Genomic DNA, 20,648 nt, shown 5'->3' on the forward strand with positions numbered 1-20,648 from the left:
TCTTTTTCTTTTTTCTTTTTTTAAGTGAAAACAATGATACCATTATCACATTGAAGAATTAAGACTTTTACCATTTGGCCTTTTCATATATTGATAAAGATCCTCTTCTTTTCAACGTCCCTACCCACTTTCTGATACAAGGAAGTGATTATAACATCTGCGATAAATATATATATATATATATATATATATATATATATATATACATATATATATATATATATCTATATATTCCTCAGCTTGAACTCTTTGCTTTTTCAAAGCATTTCCTTGTTTTACTGCCAGGCCATAGACTCTCTCTTTGTCATCTATGGTCACTGCCGTAAGCCTTCTTGTATCTGATCAGAAGCATTCCCTGGTATAGTCACTGACAGATATTTCCTGTTTTAATCCCAATTTGGAAAAAAAACAATGCAGAATTTTTCTAACAGCCCGGCTCCCCCTTCTCTCCCCCCGGGGTTCAGTGGGAGGGGTGCAGGGGGAACTCCGTATCCCCCTCAGCCAGCAGACCCCCAGATCTCCCCAAGGATGACAGATGATTACGCAGGGATGCAACAGCAGAGCCTGCACCGAGCCCATCACCACCCCAGTCAAGCCAGCCACATGCTTGCTTACAGTGCTAGAAACAGAGGGGCTGTGGAGGCACCACCAACACAGGGTAATATTCACAGCGCCAACACTAACAACCCTTACAGGAAGGACGCCATGGATTATTATTTTTCAATGGGTGGAAAAGACAGGCACAGAAGGGGGGGCATGGCCTATGGGGCAGGATTTGGGTACCCTAATATCGATGGACATATACCTCACCAGTACCGGCATGCTGGATCTGGCTCAGCACCAGCATCTGGCCTGATGTCACCATATCCAGTAGACTATGGTTCCAGTGCTAGTTCAGGTGGAGGTGCTGGTGCTGGAGCGTTTTCTCCTTCTCATCAGTACAATATGAGTCAGAATGCTGCAATGCAGTCAGTGCCAGGATCTCAGATGCAGCACCGCCAGCTTGGACAAACCTTCCCGACTGCCCACCATGGACAGCAGCATCGAAGCTATCCACACTCTGGGCACAGAATGACCCCTCAATACCCACTCTACTCCCCACAGGGTGGAGCATCCACAGCGTCGTCAGGAATGTACAGCCCCCCTCCACAGAGATATCTCGACGGGGCTGCTAGCACGGGGTTCGATCCCAAAGTCAACAGTTCTCCCAGTGTCAACTCCAGTTCAAACTCAGTCTCCAGTTCAGTTGCTGCTAACAATGTGGGGCCAATGGAAAATGTTCAACAGAGTTACCATGCTTCAAATTATCCTGGATATTCCCCACAGACACTTTCACTTCACAAGCAAGCCACACTACAGCACCGCAACTCACAGCACAATTTAGGGGTAGGTTATGACAATTCTCTCAAAATGCAGCACCAGGGCCCTTCTCCAGGCTCTGTTTATTCTAAACATCATCAAGCCTCCAATCCCAGTATACCTCAAGCAGCATCTCAAGAAATGGCCAAATCCCCAATGCATCCCAATGCTCAACAAACCCAAATTAACCAAAACTTTAGCCCGATATCCAACCCCTCACCAGCTGCCTCCGCAGTGCACTCCCCCAGTTGTAGCTCCTCTCCTTCCCCTTTGATGGGTGTCTCAGAGGTACATGGAAACCCCTCAAGTCATGGTCCTTCACATCCTCATACATCAAACCCCCGTAGCAGCCATGGTCAAGGAAGATTACTGCAGACCATGCCACAGTTAAGTCCCACACCCAATTCAAATAGCAGCATCAGTAGTTGTGGTAGCAGTGGCAGTCATAAAGCTCACAGCATGAGTGCAGTTGGAGGGAGCAGTTTTCCTCCAACAGGCCGCAACAAATTGGGTCTAGGCACAGGAATCGGATCTCGAGAGGAAGGCTCCGCTATTTATTCATCCTCTCCACTTGACAAAATGCAGGATGCTGGCCTGAATAGTCTTAATGCCTTGAGTTCACAAGTAGCCAATTTACCAAACACAGTTCAGCACATGCTCCTCACCGACTCTGTGCTTTCAATGAAGAAGGGGAAAGATACAGGGCAGATGCAACAGGCAACACACGGTGTACCCCCATCACAACCAAGGAGTCGAAATGCAAGTGCAGCCTCAAGTACTAGCACGGTTAAAGATGGAAGTGCACTTGGGATAGGCGATGGTGCCAGCTTAGATGCTGGTGCTGATGAAGACTCCTCATTGATGTCAGTTGGGGGCTCGTCGGGGACCAAGGTGGAGCGTGAGGAGCAGTTTTCTGAGGGGGAACATAGGAGAGTGAGGCAGATGAGTGGCGCAAGCAGTGGATCTGAACCAACTGGTTATAAACCTCCCTCTCAGAGTCAAACACAGACTGGGCAAGAATCAGCTGTTAAAAAAGTCCACACCGATTTACCGTCAAAAGAACCAAATGTTTCCAAAACAAAAAATGAAGCTCAAGGTCCATCTTCATCAACATCTCCGCCCTTTGGATGTCAATTATCAGAGACTGGCTCAACTTCACATTCAACACCTCCAGATTCTTCATCCCTGTCATCCACCTCCTCCAATATTCCTCCTCCACAGCCAAATTGTGTCTCAGAGCCTGGTCTAACATATAATGACCACAGAGGTGGCCATAGGAGGGCAACTGAAATTAAAAATGAAGTCATCAAAAATGAAAGTGAAGGCACAGTTGACAAAACGGAGAAGGGCAGTTGCCAAATGCAGCGAGATGGAGAAGTCAATTCACAAAATTGTCAGGACAAAGAAAACAGGTTGCACACTGCTTCCAGATCACACAATAATGAGAGGGTAGAAAAGCATACTTCTGATGAACAGCAGAGTGCCAGTGGTGTTGGTGTGATTGTTTCTGCTCGGTCTGATGGAAGTCACGCTGAAAAAAGCAAACATCCCCAGGACAACTGTATAGAAGAGAAACCCTCTTTCTTAAGAGAGTCAAGCAGTCATAACGGAGAGGAAGGTATAGATCTGAGTTTATATTCCTCCCTTCACCAGAAATCTACTTTTGGACGGCCTCAAAATCCTCCCCAGTCTGCACCACATAAATATGGCTACCAAGAATCAACATATGGCTCAGATTTGTCAATGAAAAACAGAGGCAGGGCTGGCCCAGCGGGTGTAATGGAATCAAATTCTAGATACTTTGGGTACCAACAGTCACAAGCTGGTTACAGCCCTGTGCATCCTAAAGATGCTGGTTCTGTAGCAGAGGCTTTGGTAAAGAGAGGGCAAGGAGCAGGAGTTAAAGGTCATGAGGATAATTCACAACAATTTCCAAGCCTTTTACAAGAAGTTCTTCAAGGTTACAATTTAGATAGACGATATGGCAGACCAGAGCAGGCATTTCCTGCCCATCTCCAACAACAACAGTTTCAAAGCAGACACCCGTATGGCATAACTGAGGCTTCGTCTCATTCTGGACAAATGGGTAGCTCTGGAAAGCCCCCACATGCAAACCAGAGGCATGGGAGTGAGCCTGATTTTACCACAGATTCTCAGTCCTCTGTGAAGTCAGAAGTGTCCATTACTAAGATATTGCAAAATGCTCAGAAAACCGAAGTGGGTGTGTCCCAGAGCCATTTAACACAGGCTGCAGATCCTCAGCAACCAACAAAACATATAAACTTAGCTGACTATTCTCTCCCACAGAGAAAAGTGTTATCTAATGTGTCCACTCCGTCCTCTGCTGTGCAGGAACTCCTCTTGCAAGAGCCAGAGCCACTAACAGGCAGCATTGGTCAAGCTGAGTCTCAAAAATCATCAGGCTCCATATTAGCCCCATCAGAGCGGCGCTCTGTCATCTGTGATGTGTCGCCAAACCGACGCAGCACACCAGAGAGGGACAGGGAAAGTGACAGAGAGAGAGAGCGGGAGAAAAGTCAGAGTGGAGCCTCTGTGATTCAACAGCCATTTTCCTCTCCAGGAGCAGCCAATGATCTGAGTAGAAAGGATATTGGAGAGAATAAAGTGGTGAAAATGGAAACGGCATCAAAAGAGGCCGGAACAGAAGCAGCAAATTTACAAACTGATCATCATGGCAGCGGCGGCGCTAATGAGGCTGATCTGGAGTTTCATTCCAAGTCTTTTCATTCATCTGTATTGAATGCTGACCCCTATAGGCGAGGTAATGTTGATATTACACCCTTGCCTTCTCATCTGTTGAGCACTAACCCTTTATCTTCACCTTCAAGGCATCAGTCCTATCTTCATGGTGTTGATTTAACAACTGGCAGTGGCAGCAGTTTTCCTGGATATCGATTTGGAGATGCAAGAGAAGGGAATATGATGCCACGCAGTAACCCCCATTTTTCCTCCCACCATCCATACCACAATTTATCCCCCCAGACTCAATCCACAAATAAGCTTCAAATGTATCCTCACCCTCGCGGCCCCCCTCATCACCCCCATGATATGAATGACTGGGTAAAAGCAATGAACAGGCCATCAAAGGAAATGATGATGCAGCCCGGTTCATCTCCAGGAAGACATAAGGTCAGCCAATCAGAACAGAGGCAAAGAATCTTACAAACCGAAATGCCGGCTGAACAACACACGGTCAAAACTTCTCTCCATCATCAAAGTGCTTTTTTTGATTTGAAAATGTGGGAGTCAACACACTCTGGAAGAGAAGGCGCTAGAATGTTAGAGGGAGACCCCTTCTTCAGAACACAACCACATCATGCTGCTCCTGTAGCTTCACATGTTCTGGTTCCTCCACAAATGACTCATGGCCAAAATGCTGCTGAACCGGAGGTCTCCAGAGGGGCCACAGAGGAAGCCAAACATTCCCTCCCACCTCCTCCCAGCTCCACTAAGCCTCCTGCTGAAATGAATTCCACTCAGCCACAGGTGCAGCGTCAGACTAAACCTGGGGGTTCTGGAGACACAAATCCGCTGATATTGCGAAGGAGAGTTCGTTCTTTTATCTCTCCTATTCCCGCTAAAAGGCAACTACAGGATGCCTCTCAGCAGAGGGCTGCCACAAATTCCCATCACTCCCCCGGGGCTCAGTCTGAGTCGAGCCATCACAATGAAGACGACTCATCCAGTTCAGATATCCCATGTCCCAGACTCTCCTCGCCTCTGCCCGGAGAGAACACCTATTCACAACCTCTATCTCCATCGGGTGGTAACACCAAGGCTTTGCCTCCCAGGAAAGGGCGAGGTTTGAAACTGGAGGCAATAGTGCAGAAAATCACACCAAATATTAAAAAGCCAGCAGGCCATGTTGATGATGAGTCAAATCATTACCCAGGCTTCTCTCACTCAGAAATACCACCGTTTAATGATTCACAGGACCAAGACCTGGCACATTTCCCCAGGGTTCTAGGAGGGGATGATAGTTACATGGATGAAAGTCACTCATTAAATGATATGATTCCCTTCAGAGGTATTGATGAGACTGGGCCTTTACCTCCGTCTGCCTACCCGTGTGATCCTCATCAAACGTCCCAAACCATAAAACAAGACTTTGACTTTGGATTAGGAGCCACTGGAGCATCAGCGTCTGGTGACAAGGAAGATTTTGCTTTGCTCGGACCTTTACCCCCTCCTCCGCCTCTTCCTTGCCCAGTCCAGGATTCCCCACCTCCATCTTCATCTGCCCTGTCAGATATTCAACATTTCACCAACACTTACCAGCAGCTTGAGACCAGAAGAGGAGAGCAGTCTGCTGAAAACCTTCTTCGACAGAAACTTCAAGAATCTGACATGGGGTTTGATGATTATCCCGGCAGTGACTACTATGGAACCACCCCACCCCACCATAGTGAGTCTCAAGGTCACATGCTGAATAGGCAACATCAGATGTCTTCTGGTAGGTCTAGTCTGTCACCACAAGATTCTAAGTTATCAGACAGTTCCGTGCCTAAAGGCTATTTCCCATCCGGCAAGAAGAAGGGCCGGCCCGTTGGGAGTGTGAATAAACAAAAACGAGCCCAGAACCAAGCCCAAACACAGGGGCCGGGCCAGCCTCAAGACCAGGCTCAGAACACAACTTCGAGTGCTCCTCCATACCCACTCACTCAAACTACAGTTGGTGCCACAACCCCACCGTTGGAGTACACTACCAGCAGCACACCACCACCACCCACTGCAGAACCCCCTCTGACAGACAATAAAAATACTCCCCCACTGACCCCACCTATTTTAACCCAGATAGTGAAAGTAGATGTTGAAAGTGAGGACACGCAGCCAGAGATCGAGGTCAAACCTGTGCGAAGGAGACGCAGGGTTGTGAAAGATGAAGACGGGTCGCTAGAAGCAAGAGGACGACAGAGGAGGAGAAGAAGAGCACCGACGGCACCACCAGTGGCCAAAGACGACCCAGATACACCTTTAGGGGTAGGAGGGAGCCCCGGCACAAATGGAGTATTCATGGATACAAATAGAAAGGGCCCGTTTGTTCCACACATACATGTGGAGAACAAAATACCAGAGATTGGGGCAGTGTGCACCATTGTAAATGCTGAGGAGGAGAAGATGAAAGGAGAGCGTAGTGCAGTCGGAGGAAAAGCAGGCGGGAGTGGAACTGATTGTCTCCTGACCTCAGCTCTTTCCTCACAGTTATCTAAGAGAGATAAAGAATCAGAGAAAAGGGAGACAGACGAAGTGGAAACTACACTTCAGTCAGGAAAAGCACTTCCTTCATCTGGCTATGTTGTTTCAGGCCCTGTGATTACTGAGACCAATCACTCGGGCCGCCTGCTCTGCTGCCTGTGTCAGAAATGGGCGAATTACAAACACCTTGGAGATCTCTACGGTCCTTTCTATCCAGCTGAATATGCCGCAAAGCTCCCCAAGAACCAGCCCCAGGTCCGACAATGTCAAGCGGCCACGGGCACAAGCAAAACTGGACCAAATTCAGACATAAGCTCAAATGCTTTGAGCACCATCCAAGACACGCAAACACAAGACGCTCAGTTTACCAAGCCCCCAACTGAGAGTGACTACGGCGTCAGCCTAGATTCAAACCCAATACCTCTCACCAAAATAGTCAGAACTACCCCCACAGCTGGTAGAGAGGAAATGATGATGCACATGACCGGCCAGTTCAGTAACACCGCCTCCTCTTCTTCCTCCTCCTCCTCCTCCACTTCCTCCTACACCAGTAAAACAGCCTCTCTAACCTGGGACATGAATCTAGATATCCGGCCTATCCCTAAACTTAAGAGAGAGCCAGACCTTGAGATTGAACAGCAACAGCCACAAATCCAGCAACAGCTGCAGCAGCCAACAGATGACGCTCAACAGCGACCTCCACACAGAAAGCTGACCTCACACCCCCGCTTTAAAAGGAGGCACAAATCTAGTGAGGATTCCCCCAGAATGGTGCCATCCAACAGTAAGGCGTCTCTGCCCTTCCAGCCTCCTCCACCCGCCTTGGACTCCCTGGGGCCCTTGGCACAACTGACCCAGCTGCCGCAGATGCCCATGGACCCAGAGGAGCTCTGGGTCCACGAAGGATGCATGGTGTGGACCAGTGGAGTGTATCTTGTCAATGGGAAACTGTATGGCCTGCAGGAGGCACTAGATGGTGCCAGAGAAACGGTGAGTGTCCTCTATATTTACCTGTTTTTGTTTTTGGGATATTTCATGTTTTTAACTTATGTCTGGTGTTGACTGTCACTGTTAGAAAGACACAACAAATGCTCTGCAGTATATTATTCATAGTGTAATGTGTTAAGTGATTTCTTCTTTCTTCTTCTCTGCTCAGTGCTGTTCGTACTGTGAGATGGTTGGCTCAACCCTGGGCTGCTACAGTAAAGGCTGCACACTTCGCTACCACTACCTGTGCGCTATTGAAGCAGGTGAGTGAATGCATTAAATACGAGCACTCTTTAAAAAGTAAGTTAAAGGAATACTTCACCCACAAAATGAACATTTTATCAGTTTATCAAATACTCAACCCTGTGTTAACTTGATTTCTTGAAGAGACTTTGTTTTTCTCGCATGCCTCCAAGGTGAACAAAGAATCCGTAAATAGAGAAAATGATTGATGAATTTAAGTAAATGGGGGCCAGTTTTGTTATTATATAGTTTTGCCCCAATTCATCAAGACTTTTCTTCGTTCACCGTGGAGGCATGTGAGAAAAACAAAATGTTCTGATGAGTAATTAATATACAAATGTTCATTTTGGGGGTAAAGTATTATTTAATGTAAAATACTGTTTTCCAATAATGGATGTTTGTGCATGTTTAAAACACAAATATTGTTTTTTACTGTAAGAGCTCTGTTTGGAAATATATGTGCCATACTTATATTCTCCCCTCTTCCAGATTGTTCTCTGAATGAAGATAACTTTTCACTGCGGTGTCCGAAGCACAAGGTAAAGAAGGAGAGGTTGGTCTTCGTTTTGTGTGATTCATTGAAAATCCTCTCTCTTTTTCATTTGCCGATCTAGTTCGTCATCACCCGATCACTATTTTTTAATCGTTTCTTTCAATCTCTTCCTCTAACCCTGGAAATGTTCTTTCTTTCTGTCTTTCTCTCTCTTTCTCGCGTCTCCTCTCTCTTTCACTCAGTTTACTCAGAGCATCCGGCCAGTGTACCTGGAGCAGTCAGAGAGAGGCTGAGGGAAACACAGAAGAAGAGGAGACACAGGTATCTAAGAGCTGTAAGTGTAGACTCGGTTGTGTGCGTTGTGTTCCTGTATTTGTGTGTTTGTAGCATGTACCATAGTCCTAACATTCAGGGTGTTCTCCTAAACACATTATGTGAACACACATTTGGGAATCATTATTTGGTTTCTCATTAATGGACCTTCTTTGAATGGGCACTAATTTGTTGCCTCAGGGCTGGTTATACCTTTTCTTTTCAGACAATTTAATTTCACACAGCAATACAATAGCTACTCCACTCTTTGTTGGCTGGTTCTTAGAAAAGAAATCCTCCTGCTCTCACACTCCTCACTTCATCTTAGTGGCTGCACCGCTGCCTGTCACTCCCTTTCACTACCTCCCCCTCACTTTCAATCAGCCTGTCCTCATGGAAACTGAAGGCACACCATAACTATTTTCTTTCTCAGTAAGGTTAAAGCAAGATTCTGATTTATTTCCCACTTAATTCATCACGTTTTGCAAAAATATATTCTTTTTGATGCGAATCAAATTTTACAATTGAAATACATTTTTTAAAATTCATTGGATAAAAAAACGAAAGAGAGATTTGGGTGTTTGCATCAATGCACACACATTTATTAGCATAATGTGTCTGTGAGTGAGTCAGATAATCAGTAAATGAGTCTGGCAATAATAACAGAACCTGTGATTTTCTGTCTATTGGTCCAATTCAGAAGACTTCTCACAGAGGTCGTCTCCATTAAAGAAATTGTGATGTGTGAAAGCATTTCATTCTTTGTATCAAAATGCGTGGGTCCTTGTTGATGATACTAATTTCAATTTGTTTGTGTTCCCTTTCCTAGGTTAGTTTGGACAATAGACGACTTAGAAAATGAGACTTGTCTGTGAAGCAGCCCAAAATGTGAAAGGACAGGACTGGCATCTGTGACAACGAGAACAACGAAAAGGGAATGTACAATTTCTCAACGGGAAGCAGCATTATTTACATTTGGAGAAAAGAAACCTTTTTTTTTCTAAGAGAATTGTTGCTCTTTACTTAAAAGCAGAAAAAAAAATACACAGACATGCAACATAGAGGAATGGAGCTACAAGTAAAACAAAACTACAAAGCGGAATAAAATGAGACGTCAAGACTGACGAAGGAACTAAAGGAACTTTTCTGAAGAGAACAAAAGAAACAAACTTCCTCTCTAGGCTTACTTTGATTTTTCTCAGACACCATTGAAGTGTAAAACTCTTTATCATCTATATTATCATTTACCTGTTTTTGTTTTGTTTTTTTAAGTGTTCTTTTGGTTGCTTTTAAAGAGGTGTATTGGGAGCAAGTTGGGTGTCTAACCCAGAGAAGAAATGGAGAGAGTTTTATATCCTCTCACAAGTAGTATCTTATCTTATGATATTAGGATGACCACAATTATAATTTTTTTTAGTCCTCATTATTATTTTTGTATCCTCGTCAGTATTTACTCATGAAAATGAAATGGATGTATCTCACTTTATATTCAGTCAACACATGAATTGGATTTATTTCTTTTTTTCATTCCTGGAGAGGGAGGAGCCAGAGTGATGTTGTCTGGAATGTCAGGGTCGAGTTTGCCACAAAGACATTATTGCCTTGGAGAACGGACATCTGTTGCCTTTCAAAAGTCACGTGTGTGAGTGAGTGAGTGTGCGTGTGTGCGAGAAAGTGAAAAAATGCCAATATCTTGGGTCTTTGATTCCATTTTTGGTCCTTTTGAAAAGTGTTCTTATTTTTCATCACTGGGGTTTTTACGGTACAGATAGTATTCATTAAAAATCCGATGGACACAATCTTATTTTTCAAAGTACAAATGTTCGTTATGTGCAAAGAGAAGGACAGAGCCTTGTAAGAGGAGATAACACTATGGACTAATGCGTGTCCGCCATCTCTAACCATGCTGACAGGAAAAAGATGAACAGGACACTGACAAGTTTTCATCTGTGTGGAACTGTGTACGGTGGTGCACATGTGCTTATGTTCTACGTTATGAAAACATTTTTGGAACTGGAAACTTTGGAGAGGGTGTCATATGAACGGCTGTGATTGGCCAACCATACTGGCTAATGGGGAGTAAGCCTTACCAAGTACTTCTGAATGGTTTCATTCTTTAGTAACACAGCAGCGATTTGATCGGGAGATGCAAAATCCATTCAAAAGAAGCATTGCCATAAAATTTAAAAGTGCGTCGTACATGGTGTTGTCTTTATCATTTTTTATTGTTATTCTTGTAAAAAAAAAAAAGTCAAGCTGAAAGAAGACAGTTACACTATCAAAACCATGCTGTATTAGAAACCTGTCAATATGTATATGAATTATGAATACACTTAAAAAATACTTCAAGTACACTCCTCTTCTTATTTCTGAAACTTAATGTTGTCACTTTAGTTGCACTGATAAATCCACCGGTTTCAGTTTTATCTGGTATTTTTCTGCCCCAATTTCTTTCCCACTTTTACCAAACTCTCTGTCTCTGCTTCCCGCTTCTTCTTTTTGCACATATATTCTCAATCATCTCTCTCTGGCTCATATGCACACAAGCTATCTCCGTCTCTATTTCTGTCTCTTTTCCTTGTTTCTTCTTCCTGCCTTTAAGTTTCATAACCCCCTTCTGACTCTTTCAAACTGTCTGTAGAAGACAGGTTGTGAATGCACTTTCTTGAGTGTAGAAACTGTTGTACCAGGTCAAGTCTGTGTTTCTGTCAATCTTGTGTCTGAAAAGTGTCATAATGAAGAATTTGACTTAAAGCTAAAACTAGAGCAGCTTCAATGTAAAAATTGAAAAAGTAAAATTTCTAATTTAGCTCAGGTTAAAAGTTCAAACAGATGTTAAAATGCATTTGTCATTAAAGATAAATCCAGAATTAAGTGGCATTTATATCATCGGGTGTAAACGGGTGCATTAGCTCAATATTTTCATCATAACGTCATAAATGCTGTTGACTCCTTATGAACCAAGATTTGTATTCTGCTGCATTGGCTTACAGTAGGTCAGGTACTTCTGCAGTTTGCGATGTTGCTACAGGGTAATGGATAGGTTAAATGGTCAAAATGGCTGAAATAGCTAGCTAAAAGTAATGATAAACATTAGAAATGGTTAGCTAAAAGTAATGATAAACAATAGAAATGGTTAGCTGAAAGTAATGATAAACAATAGAAATGGTTAGCTAAAAGTAATGATAAACAATAGAAATGGTTAGCTAAAAGTAATGATAAACAATAGAAATGGTTAGCTAAAAGTAATGATTAACAATAGAAATGGTTAGCTAAAAGTAATGATAAACAATAGAAATGGTTAGCTAAAAGTAATGATAAACATTAGAAATGGTTAGGTAAAAATAATGATAAACAATAGAAATGGTTAGCTAAAAGTAATGATAAACATTAGAAATGGTTAGCTAAAAATAATGATAAACAATAGAAATGGTTAGCTAAAAGTAATGATAAACAATAGAAATGGTTAGCTAAAAGTAATGATAAACAATAGAAATGGTTAGCTAAAAGTAATGATAAACATTAGAAATGGTTAGCTAAAAGTAATGATAAACAATAGAAATAGTTAGCTAAACGTAATGATAAACAATAGAAATGGTTAGCTAAAAATAATAAGAAACAATAGAAATGGTTAGCTAAAAGTAATGATAAACAATAGAAATAGTTAGCTAAACGTAATGATAAACAATAGAAATGGTTAGCTAAAAGTAATGATAAACATTAGAAATAGCTAGCTAAAAGTAATGATAAACAATAGAAATAGTTAGCTAAAAGTAATAATAAACAATAGAAATGGTAAGCTAAAAGTAATGATAAACAATAGAAATGGTTAGCTAAAAGTAATGATAAACATTAGAAATAGCTAGCTAAAAGTAATGGACAAATAGTTAGCTATTAATAATGGACAACAAGTTTAAATGGATAGCTAAAAGTAATTAAGAAACAATTAAATAATAGCTTAAACTAATGCATAAACAGTTAATAGTATGCTTTTTAAAAAATGGGGAAACGGTTGAAATAGCTAAAAGTAATGGATAAATGGTTGAAACGTCAAAGTAGTAGTACGAATGCAAACTTTACACAACCGGTCGGGTTAAATGTGAAAATAAAAATGAGTAACAATACAGGCCTATAATTTTATGTAATTAAAAGTATTGAACATCATCTAGTTTAGGATTTGATGTATTTTAAAAAGTGACTCCCCTCTTGTGGAGTCACCACCTCTCAAAGTCACTGAAAATTGGTGTATACATATGGTACTGCAAAGCAATATTGTCCAGTGTGTATCTGACATATGTATTCACTATTTCAAGGTCATGTTGATTTTCACATCAAAACAGTGAGTGCTGCATGCTTTTAGAGATGAATGGAATAGATCAAAATAAGTCTAGGAATGAAAACAGATGGAACAGAGTTGTCTGGTTTGGATTTATACGGATGGATTAAAGAAGAGGAGGGTGTGTGTGTGCTTGTGTGTGATGCTCACAGTTGTGTCCGACCGCTGGGGTTGGATCATAAAGACTGACAGTCACTCTGCTCGCAGAGGTCAGCGTGACGGCCAAACTCCTCCATCACTCTCACTATCTGATGAAGAGTGAAAGGGAGCGCAGGCGGGTAGAGGAGCAGGGCCGGATGTGTCTTTCACCTTCCACGCTTAACTCGATGAGAGAACTGAGGACAAAGTACGAAGTAAGAGAGGCCGAAGGAGGTGAGTGCTTTTCTTTCTCCTTCCTTCAAATGTAATTCCCTGCTTGACGTTAAGTGTTCAGAGGTATTGGTTGGAGCATCTGTCTCCAGGAGAGGTTCCATTGTGACAGCAATTTTTTGCCATTTTTCCTCTGATTCAGCCGTCTGTCTTCCCACCAATTACCGGTAGTGTGCTGTTTTTCTGTCACACTCTTTTTATTCTTTAAATGCGCTAAGTCATGTAAAACTGCTGGTTCCCCCGCACCTTCTCTTTCAATCAGCAATCATCTCAGGAAATTGGCTGCTTCTCCCTGGAAACTAAGAACATGCTGGTGATATTTTTAGTAACATGTAAGAGTGGAGGTGTACCTAAAGTCAGATAGATTCAAGTACCTATCAAGTAGATACAGTGCTGACATGCTACTTTTTTGTTTCTGACCATCTATGTATGCACACGTCTGTCTCTCCATCCTTACTATTCTTCCACCAGCCCAAGCCTTCATTTAATCCCTGCACGATGGCGTTCCTGAAGCAGATGCGCTCCCCGCGCCTCTCCTTTATCCAGACGATCGTGTCTCTCTTCATGGGTAGCCTTGCCCTCCTGTCCCCCTTCTGGTGCGAGGGTAGTCAGAAAGTACCCAAGCCACTGTGTTCGGCCATCAAGCAAAGCAACTGCATTCCCGTTCCCGGCGTCTCCAACTCCTCCAACATCCAGTTCTCCTGGGAGACGGGGGACGACCGCTTTGTCTTCCCCACCTTTCATACTGGCCTGTTTCTCATCTGCGAGGAGAACATCTACACAGACGCATTTGGTAAGAGAGAAAAATGGGTAGAAACACAAGACAGTTTGGAACTATTTAGAACATATTATTGATCTCTGTAGGGCCCATCATCATTAAGCAGGTTGTGGAAATTAATAAACCAGAGAAGATAACATTTGAATGAAGAAATCTATACAGAAGCACTGGCAGACCTCAGCTATACATGTAGCCATCTTTACAGTAAACAATCAGTATCACTGTAAGGGATTTCATAAGCATGCCACTACTCATAGATGCTGATCAGGTTGTGTGTAGCAGAGGATTTTCCCAAGGTGAGATAAGCATTGGCACAGAAACAGGAAGTGAAACAAACTAACTGTGGCACTAGTGCGACACACAATGAAGTAGGCCACAGGAGGGGATGCAATCCAAGGTGATGATGTGAATTGAGGCCACGGGTGTGTTCATTTGTATTTGTGTGTCTGAGTGAGTGTGTGTGTGTTTGGGTACGTGCTCAGCCCAAAGAGGATTATCATCAGTGTGTGTGCTGCTCACAGAGATTTAGACTTCAACAGCATGACTCAATTATGGATTAGAAACCCAGAGAGAGAGAAAGGTTAATAGGATTCACAAACATCGGCTGGGTTTTAACCGTCTCATTTGAGGCTGATTTGTAACTGATTTTAAGGTTTGAGTTTGAATGATGCCTGATACTGAAGTTCAACCAAAAGTGTCAACGAACTTACTATGTGGTGGATTATATGAATCAGTCCGTATTTTAGAATGAATAGTTTAAGTAATGGTTGGCAGTGGTGAAAGCAAACACCAATCCTCCTAATCTGTCCCTGCTACCTTAAATGTGCTTCTTGATGTATTAATCAAGAGTTCCAAATATTGTTAAACCATCATTTGTGCAACTTTTCTGTTTTAGTTTACTTATATCAACAGCAGTTTTTAGTGAAAAATCACCAAACTGCAACTAACAGTTGTTTTTATTCTCCATTAATTTGCTGATTTTCTTTTCTCGATTAAATCAATTAATCGTTTGGTCTTGTTTTGTCAGTAATAAAACCCAAAGATAATCACTTTAATATGATATAACATATATATCAGAGAAAAGCAGGACATCTGCATATTTGAGAGGCTGAAAATGGCATTTTCTGACATTTTTACATGAAAGATTACTTCACAATAGTTGGCGATTATTTTTCTGCTAATCGATTAAACAATTAGTCGACTAATCGTTGCATCTCTAAAACTATAGACAGACAAAGTAAGCGACTCACTAACATAACAGCTAACATGAACATAGTGGAGCACAGACATTTCTAACAGCAGCTGGTGGAGACCAAAACAGAGGTAAAAGGGGAAATCACTGTTTTATATTCACCAGGCATGACATGACAGCAAATTAATGATAATGTTGGCCCGTATCTGCTGGAAGTGTAAATGCTGTAGGCAACTGTATGCTAATGTTATCTACATCAATTTAAAATACATGTCAGTATTGTGGTGACAGCTTTGTCGCTGTTGACCCAAGTGGCCTAAATGTTTGTTACTCATGATCATTTGTTATTAGTGTTAATAATATTCTCTTCCAGGCGTCGATCTTGTGTTTGTTTGTGTCTGTCTGTCCGCAATTAATCTGGCACACTAACTGGACTAAGAAAACACATGCATGAAGAAAATCAATTGGACCACAAATACACAGCATTTAGAAAATAATGTGAGAAAACAAACAATTACAGAAAACGCTGCAAAAACTTAACACAACCAGATACAATGCAAATAGACAAAACTTAGGAGTGTGTTATTCATTTCTTTGTGCTTTATCTGTTTGCATCTGTTTTCTGAGTCACAGTGTGTTGAGTTTATAGGCCAATGTAATTTAGAGGCACATACGGTACACTGATTATTGCAGCTGTCATGTAGTCACATTGGTAAACAAGCCAAAAAGAAGCTTAACCGACTGCAGAAACAGGTTGTTCCTATTTTTCAAAAATGGCATTGCTAGCAGTAGAGGGGGGAAAAAACACATTTTAGGGATGAAAACAAAAAACTTTTATTAAAAAAATAAATAAAAAAAACCCCACCAAAAAAAGAACCACAGTTCGACTCATTTTGTGCTGCTATTGAGAGTCTTCCTGTAAACCTCATCCCTCAAGGTTTAAACCAAACAAATCTTATAATCTCCTATCAATTTAATTCAACTGTTACCTCAATCTGACCAGTTTGACAACACATACACAGCATTTAGAAAAGAAAATCTAGCAAAGTGAGGAAACAGTAGTCTTGGGAAGAACATATTTTAGGGGTGAAAACAAAATACTTTCATGTTGAAATTCACAAGTGCAATGAAAGACAGTACACAATGACAAAGTCTCATTTTGTGGCGCTACTAAGATTTTTCTCGTTGAGCCAAACAAATCTCATAATCTCCCATAAGCTTACTTCAGGCCATGTAAACACTTTTACCTCAATCTGGTTATTCACACAGTAATTAGATTGCAGTGTTCAATGTTCAATGTACACTATATGCACAGGCTGAAGGATGTTTGAACTCACTTCCGCTTGGAAATGGAGAAACAATGGTGCCTCTACAGTGACAGTCACTCTCTCAGGTGTTTATCTGTTTGTTCTAAAGCTAATATGTTGTACGTTTTTACTACACATTTGTCTTTTGATTCCTAGAGGAGAAGTGTCGAGGGTTTCATACTTTGACTCCGGGATCTGAAAAAGGTAAATGGATTCATCACGTTCTCCTGTGTTTTTGTGGGCACTTTGCTCTTGGTTGTCTGATTGTTTCGAATCCAAAACCTTCATCTGTCTTTGTGCTCAGCCTTTTCTCCTCCCTCCGCAGCAATGATGTGGCTGTCTCTTTCAATGGAGATCATGTATGTCGGTCTGCTGGTTATCAGCTGCACGCTGCTGTCTGTACAGTTGTGTATCAGGACCTGTTGTCCCTCCACGCAACGCTGGGGCGAGCTGCTCAACGCTTTTGCTGCTGTCTTCACAGTCCTGGGAGGTAGCTACTATTTTGGATCAATAATTGAATCAGACTTTGGTAACAACATAGAACAATCCGTTTCCTTTAAATTATTTAACCTGTTTGATATATTACTTCATTGCGTCTTTACAGGTCTGCTTGGGATGGTGGGTCACATGATGTTCATGCAGGTGTTTCAGACCACTGCCTCAATGGGACCAGAAGACTTCAAGCCTCACAGCTATGGCTACTCCTGGGCGTTCTAGTGAGTTCATTAAACGCACAATATGTCATTTCCCTCCCGCTGGGGGTCTCTCCATCAAAACAATGACAAAAGAGTTTTTTCGAGTTAGAGTTTGGTCGCGTCGTGAAATTCAGTGATCATGGGAGTTGTCGTCACCACAATCGCCGTCATTGCAGTCAGCTTCTCCCGGTTAGGACTCCTTTATTGTTCAGGAGGTTTTTACCGGGAGCCGAATTCTCCGCAGAGGTCTCCTCCTCTCCAAAACAAATCAAGCAGATGATAAAATCCGATAAAAAACCTGAATAAAGCAGTTTCACGCTAAAAATCAGCATTTCCCCAATGCTGTTCGGACGCCACTTGCCTGCTTGTTGTAACTTCCAATGACTAAAATCCTTCATCCGGTTAAAATATATACTTAAAAACAACCAATATCTAAAAAGTGAGTCGTAAAAAATGTGGCTTAAAAGTGGATAAACAAAACGTCTGTTGTGTCAGGCAACCACAACGCTGACGCACGCTCGAAGGGGATACGACGCCATTCCAGGCGACCAAACAAAACAGACTTGGATTAAAATGATGGATTTCTCTTTTTTGAAAATAGTTGGAAACATTTGGGATAATATAAGTACATAACTCAAAGTATATAACATGGGTCGTTTTTAGACATTTTAATGCATAAATGTTACATAATACATCTTTAAACACACTGTACACTAAAACCACAGACACACACACACACACACACACACACACACACACACACACACACACACACGGGGCCTGATTGAAACTTGAGTCAAGGATCCAGGCACAGTGAGCTCCTCAGTCAATTTAGTTGTTCCCTTTCGGACGCGGGCCGTAGTGTACTGAGGGTTATGGTTGTGCATTTACTTGCAAAGCCGATATTAAAAAGTTATGTGTCGTTCCTATTGGTATGGTGGAATGTTTTCATGTCTTCCTGCTGAGTCCTCGCCTGACTCACTTAAATTCCTGACATGAAAACAAGTTTTTCTTTTCTTGCGGTTCATCTGGGACGGGCTCTAACCCTGACAAACGTTTCTGCACCAAATTCCTTGAACTCTTCATGTGGGATCACTCCACACTTCCATTCAGCTGGGAGATGTAGTCCCTCCATGCTGTCCATTCTTTGTAGCATCACAGTCCATTTAAAATCCCAATTTTACCACCACAGAGTTTTCATGAATAAGGAACAGTGCATGCCGAACAGCCCTGAAGGCATCTGACATTCAGCGGCTCAGCCTCGTTCTTCTACAGTGTCACATGAACATGACCTCAGCGGGTTTCATAAAAAACACACGGTCAAACCAGTCAATACAAACACTTACGGCCCTCTTTGTGTTTGAATGTAAGAGGTCCATTTGAATGTGGAACATCCACGTCTAATTAAGAAGTTAACGCTCAAGTATCATGTTCATAACAAAATTATAATCATTGCCTTGTAAATAGTCTAAATATATGGAACTGGTATCTCAACGTTATGGGCCATAGTAAAGCTTTTCTCTATTATGGATGAATCTATGTATTCCTTACTGCTTCAGTGATGATTCATTTAGACCCCGGCATGACAAAGGAATTAGAGAAGTATTCCACCTTTTGATTATGGTATATTTACGTCTTTTAATTAAATAAATCTCGTAGCATCCACCCATAAATTGAGATATTTATAAGTCTGTCACATGGTTCAGTCAAATAGAGGCTCTCTGCAAGAACCGACATCTTATGAAATTAAGTGTATTCTGTACTTAAAAGTAACAACAAACTACTGAATCTCTCTGTCGTATAAAAGAGACATGGACATTAGTTAAGATAATAAGAAAATGGTCTTTTTTTCTGTATAAGAATTCATAAATGTGCATAAACTCTCTCGATTTAAAACTATTCACAGAATGTATTATACACCAGAGAAGCTGCACAAATGTAATTTTTGTGTATGAAAAAGAAATTATTTCATATGTTGGGTCTTGCTATATATTACAATTGCTTTTGTAATTAATATTATTTCTTCTCTTCAAGAAGACAAACAAACCATTTTGCATGAAACAGTAAGGAAATGCATCACTTGAAATCTGAATGTCCACCTACAATATCTCACTGGTTAAATACATTACCATTAATCTCACTTGACAAATTTACGATGGCGTATTAGGGCCATAATATTAATTTAAGAAATTAATTATGGAGCCGGCGGAGAGGCGTAACATTCTGAAATAAAACCTCTGAATTTACGAGATTAAAGTCGTAAATTTAAGAGAAAGAACGTGCAGCTGCGAGGCTTTAGAACAGCTTTAGAGCAACAACCGAACAACAAGACTTCTTTCAGAAATTCAAGTTTAAAGTCACAAGAAAACAACGTGGAAGTAAAGTTTTTTCTCGTTCCCCCCCCCCCCCCCCCCCCCCCTCGTTTGAAGGGTGGTTTAGCTTTTTGAAAAAGAAGAGCTGTCTTTTAAGTCAAAGCCAAAGAATGGAACCAGTATATAATTGGTTACACACCTTCTGCACAGGAATGTCAACACACAAACACAAGCAAACCACACGCTTGTTTCTCTCCGTCTCCATCAGCGTGGCCTGGTGTGCCTTCACTGTCTGCATGTCAGCCGGTGTCTCCACTCTGAACAACTACACCAAGAAGGTCCTGATGGTGGGACCCAGACGTATCTCCAGCCTCAACGCCTGCAGCTTTAACTTCGTGGGGCTCCTGCCACCTTATTACACCCCGGGGAACACAGCCATGGCCTGTCCCCCATCTCCCCCCCGGATCTCCCACTTGTCTCCCTACTACAAGCCCCCATTAGAAGCATTACCGGCCTCAACTCCGAGGCTCACGCACTCCGACGCCCTGCCCTCTCTCCCCCACTCCAACTCCTTCCCTCCTCCCCTCTCCCACCACGCGCCTGCATCCCCGTTCCACTGCCTCTCCCTCCCCTCTCCGTCTCCAGCACACAGCCAGTCCGTCTCCGTCCGCCTGACTCTGCCAGGACACCAGGAGAACCATTACGGGCCGGAGGAGGACTACAGTCCACTTTGAACTACTGCATGTATCCAGACTGGAGTCTTTCTATGGCTGTAGGAACTGTGGCTGTCTTCGTAATGCAATTTAATGTTTGTTAGAGTTACATTTACATGGTCAGCAGTCAAGTGACCCATAAATCAGCTTTGATCATCACTCACTCAGTTTTAACAAAGGAACGTGTAAATGCAGAGGACACCAATGTTTTTTAAACTGTTTTTTAGTACAGAAATGCTTCATTTACTGTATTATTTATAAATAATCTTACTCAAACTATTTGCCATTGTCACAGTTTAAACAGTGTAAATCTTGTTTTGGCTAATGCACAAAAT

The 20,648-nt window shown here is 42.1% G+C and overlaps 2 protein-coding genes across 5 annotated transcripts; both read left to right on the forward strand.

Moving 5' to 3' along the window:
- Positions 1 to 370: 370 nt before the first annotated feature.
- Positions 371 to 11,037, forward strand: tcf20 (transcription factor 20). 4 transcript variants are annotated; one of them, XM_029437434.1, is made up of 5 exons: positions 371 to 7,566; positions 7,733 to 7,826; positions 8,296 to 8,359; positions 8,542 to 8,620; positions 9,441 to 11,037. In XM_029437434.1, exons 1-5 carry the CDS (start codon positions 412 to 414, stop codon positions 9,471 to 9,473), a joined length of 7,425 nt encoding a protein of 2,474 aa, XP_029293294.1. In that variant the 5' UTR covers positions 371 to 411; the 3' UTR covers positions 9,474 to 11,037. The 4 variants fall into 4 exon arrangements, with proteins under 4 accessions (XP_029293294.1, XP_029293295.1, XP_029293297.1 ...); XM_029437435.1 differs by having other exon boundaries at positions 372 to 7,566; positions 8,542 to 8,633; XM_029437437.1 differs by having other exon boundaries at positions 372 to 7,566; positions 8,296 to 8,345.
- A 2,777-nt stretch (positions 11,038 to 13,814) lies between these two features.
- On the forward strand, positions 13,815 to 20,614 carry gsg1 (germ cell associated 1). The gene is made up of 4 exons (XM_029437054.1): positions 13,815 to 14,109; positions 16,750 to 16,797; positions 17,198 to 17,309; positions 19,869 to 20,614. Exons 1-4 carry the CDS (start codon positions 13,815 to 13,817, stop codon positions 20,332 to 20,334), a joined length of 921 nt encoding a protein of 306 aa, XP_029292914.1. The 3' UTR covers positions 20,335 to 20,614.
- The last annotated feature ends 34 nt before the right edge of the window (positions 20,615 to 20,648 follow it).

Source organism: Cottoperca gobio, chromosome 8 (genome assembly GCF_900634415.1).
Source record: "Cottoperca gobio chromosome 8, fCotGob3.1, whole genome shotgun sequence".
Classification (NCBI taxonomy): Eukaryota; Metazoa; Chordata; class Actinopteri; order Perciformes; family Bovichtidae; genus Cottoperca; species Cottoperca gobio.

What these genes read in the sequence shown, in the direction of transcription:
- tcf20 (XM_029437434.1), top strand. Translation starts at nt 412, where the DNA reads ATGCAGAATTTTTCTAACAGCCCGGCTCCCCCTTCTCTCCCCCCGGGG. An exon ending in CCTGTGCGCTATTGAAGCAG is followed by an intron (nt 7,827 to 8,295) that starts GTGAGTGAATGC and finishes CCCCTCTTCCAG; the next exon opens with ATTGTTCTCTGAATGAAGAT. An exon ending in CAGAAGAAGAGGAGACACAG is followed by an intron (nt 8,621 to 9,440) that starts GTATCTAAGAGC and finishes TCCCTTTCCTAG; the next exon opens with GTTAGTTTGGACAATAGACG.
- gsg1 (XM_029437054.1), top strand. Translation starts at nt 13,815, where the DNA reads ATGGCGTTCCTGAAGCAGATGCGCTCCCCGCGCCTCTCCTTTATCCAG. An exon ending in CATCTACACAGACGCATTTG is followed by an intron (nt 14,110 to 16,749) that starts GTAAGAGAGAAA and finishes TTTGATTCCTAG; the next exon opens with AGGAGAAGTGTCGAGGGTTT. An exon ending in GACTCCGGGATCTGAAAAAG is followed by an intron (nt 16,798 to 17,197) that starts GTAAATGGATTC and finishes GCGTCTTTACAG; the next exon opens with GTCTGCTTGGGATGGTGGGT.